General features: G+C 38.4%; 1 protein-coding gene across 1 annotated transcript; it reads right to left on the reverse strand.

The window, feature by feature from the left end:
• Positions 1–2189: 2189 nt before the first annotated feature.
• On the reverse strand, positions 2190–2609 carry LOC113375979. The gene has a single exon (XM_026615916.1). It carries the CDS (start codon positions 2607–2609, stop codon positions 2190–2192), a length of 420 nt encoding a protein of 139 aa, XP_026471701.1.
• Between the last annotated feature and the right edge of the window lie 1422 nt (positions 2610–4031).

A 4031-nucleotide genomic window follows, 5' to 3' on the forward strand; every position in this document is an offset into this window, starting at 1 on the left:
TAATACAAGTAAAATGTTTTTTGAATTATTCAAATATTTTTGCCCCATATCTTCGGAACGGCTAGACCTGCCTTCGCCAAAAACTTATCAGCACGTCTCCTTATCAATACGAATCGAATGCTTTTGAATTATTCACATCGCTTCATCCGTGTTCCCGAAATCGTCGACGAAAATTTGTATCCGAACACGCATACACACACACGCACGCATACACACACATACACACACACACACACATACATCCATTTTCGCTAAAGTATGCCAAAATATTCATTAACCTATGAAACGCAAAGATATATAAAAATTTTCATTATCGATTTTTTTGTGATTACTATAACTTACCCTACGGTAAGTTAAAAAAAATTCGACGATTTTTATGATATTTTTTGACGGTAGATACTATAATCTTGTAGAGCATACTAAAATATTACGACCCTACAACAAGTCGTTTAATTTTAAAAATTCTTCAAAGTTTGCAAAAATTAGTATCGCTTTTTTGGCATTTGTTAAAATTAGACCTCTGATCGACGTTTTCTCAAAAACGCCTGAACCGATTTCAGAAATTTAAAAGCCATTTGATGTATCTCAATGAGGACTATCGTTCGTCAGTTTTGTGAGACGATTCGCCGAGCCGTTTCTTTGTAATTTGAAAAAAGCGTTAAGCTTTTCGTCCACATTTTAGCTCATACTACCGAATCGATTTTAAAAAATCCAAAACTATTCGAAAGATATTAGTTGGGAATGATACAGATTTTTATTAGGTGAAAATCTACCGAGCTGTTTTCTTGTAATTAACTGTTGAAAAAAAAATTAAGCCAATTTTAATGGAACTTTTTTTGGTGATATATATCATGGTCTTATAGAACTTACTAACTAAAATTAGACAATTTACTTGGTATAACGATAGAGTACTTAGTTTTGATGAACATAGTAAACCATTAAAGTCCTACGAAAACTGGTTCAATTATATAATATAAGTTATTGATTTTTGAAAATTTGCTTTTAGAAATTACTCCGAATTAACGTGTTCGTTTGTTTTCAATTATGTGTAATAAATCCACTCGAAATACTTATAATCACTCATAAATTCATTTATTTTTAATTGATTAAGTCGATTATTTACACATATCGGCAAGTTCATGTAACTTGCCTCAAGCCGAAATACCAATACTATTTTAAGAGTTTAATTTATTAGGTTGTCAAATATCTCCCTTCCGCCTTTTTGTATTATAAACCAATGTATTATATAGCAAAAAAGCGGAAGGGAGATATTTGACAACCTAATATAAGAACAGCCTGCAGTTGAGAAATTGTTAACTTCCCGTAGGGCAAGTTATAGTAATCGCAAAAAAATCGAAAATGAAAATTTTTATATATCTTTACGTTTCAAAGGTTTTTGAACATTTTGGCATACCTTAGAAAAAATGGATGTACGTGTGTGTATGTGTGTGTGTGTGTGTTTTTTTTTATAGATGTGCGAAAAAAAATCTTCATAAGACAACCCTATCGTTGATACTCCGCTGTCCATCCTACAGCAGACAAAGATGGACGGCCGTGTAGAGATTTTTACTCACTGAAAAAAACACTCCTCTCCCCTCTCCCCGCAGATGGTACGGGGAAGACTGGATTGGAACCGCGTTAGCATTACATCAATCCAGTCCGTGCTGCGCCTTGCGACGCCTGTTTACGACTACTGGTCCCTTTCTCCGGTTTTAGCCTTCAAAAGATGCTGTGCATAAGCTGCTACAGCTGGCCAGTTTTCTTCTTGTTTTATCATGTAGGTCAAAAGACTTGAGGGGGTGAGCCTGGTGCCTATAATGTGCTCGGCGTTGTTAGGATAATCCTTCCACCTAGCACATTCAAAGAACGTGTGCTCAGCGTCGTCTTTTTTATCTGGACAGTATTTGCACATTGGCGTGCTATGCAATCCCATCTTAAAAAGATAGGCATTAAACTGTCCATGTCCTGTCAGTAGCTGGGTTAGAAAGAAATCTGTGTCCCCGTATTGTCGAAAGAGCCAGACGCTAATGTCCGGAATCAGACGCACCGTCCATCTGCCCTTCTCTCCTGACGTCCACCGATTTTGCCACTCTTGTAGCGTTTCGTTTTTAATTCTTGACATTGTTTCTCTGGAATTGTCGCCACCTAATTTAGCGTCGTAGAGTTTCACTCTCTCGAAAGCTAGCAAGTCAATCGGTGTGGCTCCTGCTATTACCAGCACGGCTGCTTCTGAGACCTTTTCTGAGATGGGCACAGGTAACTCTCAGAGCTCGTCGTCTTTGCACTGCCGCTATTTTACGCCGATAAGTCTTTTGCTTGAGGATATCCGCCCACATCTCTGCTCCGTATAGCAGTACAGAATGGACTACCTCAAGCAGGACTCGTCGTTTTCGGGTTTGTGGTCCCATGCAGTTAGCCATAATTCTTGATAAGTTGGATACCGTCTTGCTAGCTTTTATGCATGGACTATCGAGATGTTCACGGAAGGATAGCTTCTCATCTATCATTACTCCCAGGTAGCGCAAGGCCCTTGTCGACGTCAAAGTTGTTTCTCCTATGTCTACAGTGAATGGTTTTGGAAACCAATTTTGTCGGGTCAAGACAACCATCTCCGTTTTCTGTTTGGCGAGTTTTAGGTGGTGTTTCTCAAGCCAGGTTTCTACGGTATCGACGGTCTCTCGAACGAGTAGTTCAGCCTCCTCAGTGTTATTCACTACGATTGTAGCTGCGACGTCGTCCGCAAAGCCCGTGAGTTCCACCTGCTTCGGCAAGGGGATCTCCAGGAGCTCGTCGTAGACAGCGTTCTACAAATCGGCTCCTAAGATTGAGCCTTCGTTTCCACTATCAATTTTCTCCCATCGAGGTAGTCGTCTATTAGTCCTAGATTTTCTGGCTTTACGTCAAAATTATGCTCTAGGGCGTGTAAAATATCCTCCCAATTCGCACTGTTAAAGGCGTTTTTAACGTCGAATATGAGAAGGAGACACACTTCACGAGCTTTAAGACTACCATGCCATGCTTCTCTTGCTGTTTCCGTTACCTTACGAATCGCGCCGATCGTCGATCGTCCTTTTTGAAATCCGTGTTGGTTCTTAGCAAAACCTCCGGCGCATTCAATGTCGTTGCGCAGTCTGCATTGAATAAGTTTCTCAAGCAGTTTGCCGGCGAGGTCTAGCCGTTTCGAAGATACGGGGCAAAAAGTGCCAAAAACGATAACTCAGTTTTTAAGAGAACGGAGCGTCCGATTTTAATAATTCAAAAAACTTTTTACTTGTATTGACAAGATAAAGAATTGATCAAATTTTTATAAAGGCAGGTCTAGCGGTTTCGAAGATCTAATAAAAAAAGTAAAAAACTAGTGGGGTGGGTGGCATCGTGCCTTAAGGCAAATTGCTGGAACTTCCCGTACCGTAACAAAATGTTCGAGGAATATTGAATGTTTTCAAATAGATTATTATAAATATTGTAACATTGTCTAATAATATTTATAAAAATTATATAAACTGAACTGCAGAAATTATTTGTTTAAAGTATATTAGAACTATAGTCAGAATTAAAAATAAAATCTGAATTATTTTCGATATACAAAAAATTAAAAAAAAAAAAAAAAATCCAAAATCAATTATTTTGTTAAGACAAGCAGAAAGTTCTTTGAATCAATTGAATCGGACGCTTAGTTCTCTCAAAAACTGCCATTTTTTGTACATTCAGCTCTGTATCTCCGAAATGGCGGGGCTTGCCTTTGCGAAAAACTAATAACCCCTTCTCCCAATCATGACTAATTGAATGTTTTTTAGATCATTCAAATCGGATGCTCCGTTCTCTCAAAAACTCGAATTCTATTTTCTGCGCTCTTTGCTTCTTATCTCCGTAACTGCTAGACCTGCCTTTGCCAAAAACTAATCAGCACATTTCCTTATCAATAGGAATCGAATGTTTTTTAAACCATTCAAATCGGTTGATCCGTACGCGCGAAATGTGGGCGAAAATTTGTATCCATACATACATACACACACCCACACACACACACA

This window comes from Ctenocephalides felis, unplaced genomic scaffold, assembly GCF_003426905.1.
Source record: "Ctenocephalides felis isolate EL2017-DRISC unplaced genomic scaffold, ASM342690v1 CF-g0.4_SCAFFOLD_01886, whole genome shotgun sequence".
Classification (NCBI taxonomy): Eukaryota; Metazoa; Arthropoda; class Insecta; order Siphonaptera; family Pulicidae; genus Ctenocephalides; species Ctenocephalides felis.

Bases quoted from the DNA above. Each gene is read 5' to 3' on its own strand.
- LOC113375979 (XM_026615916.1), bottom strand. From the start codon at position 2,609: ATGGTTGTCTTGACCCGACAAAATTGGTTTCCAAAACCATTCACTGTA.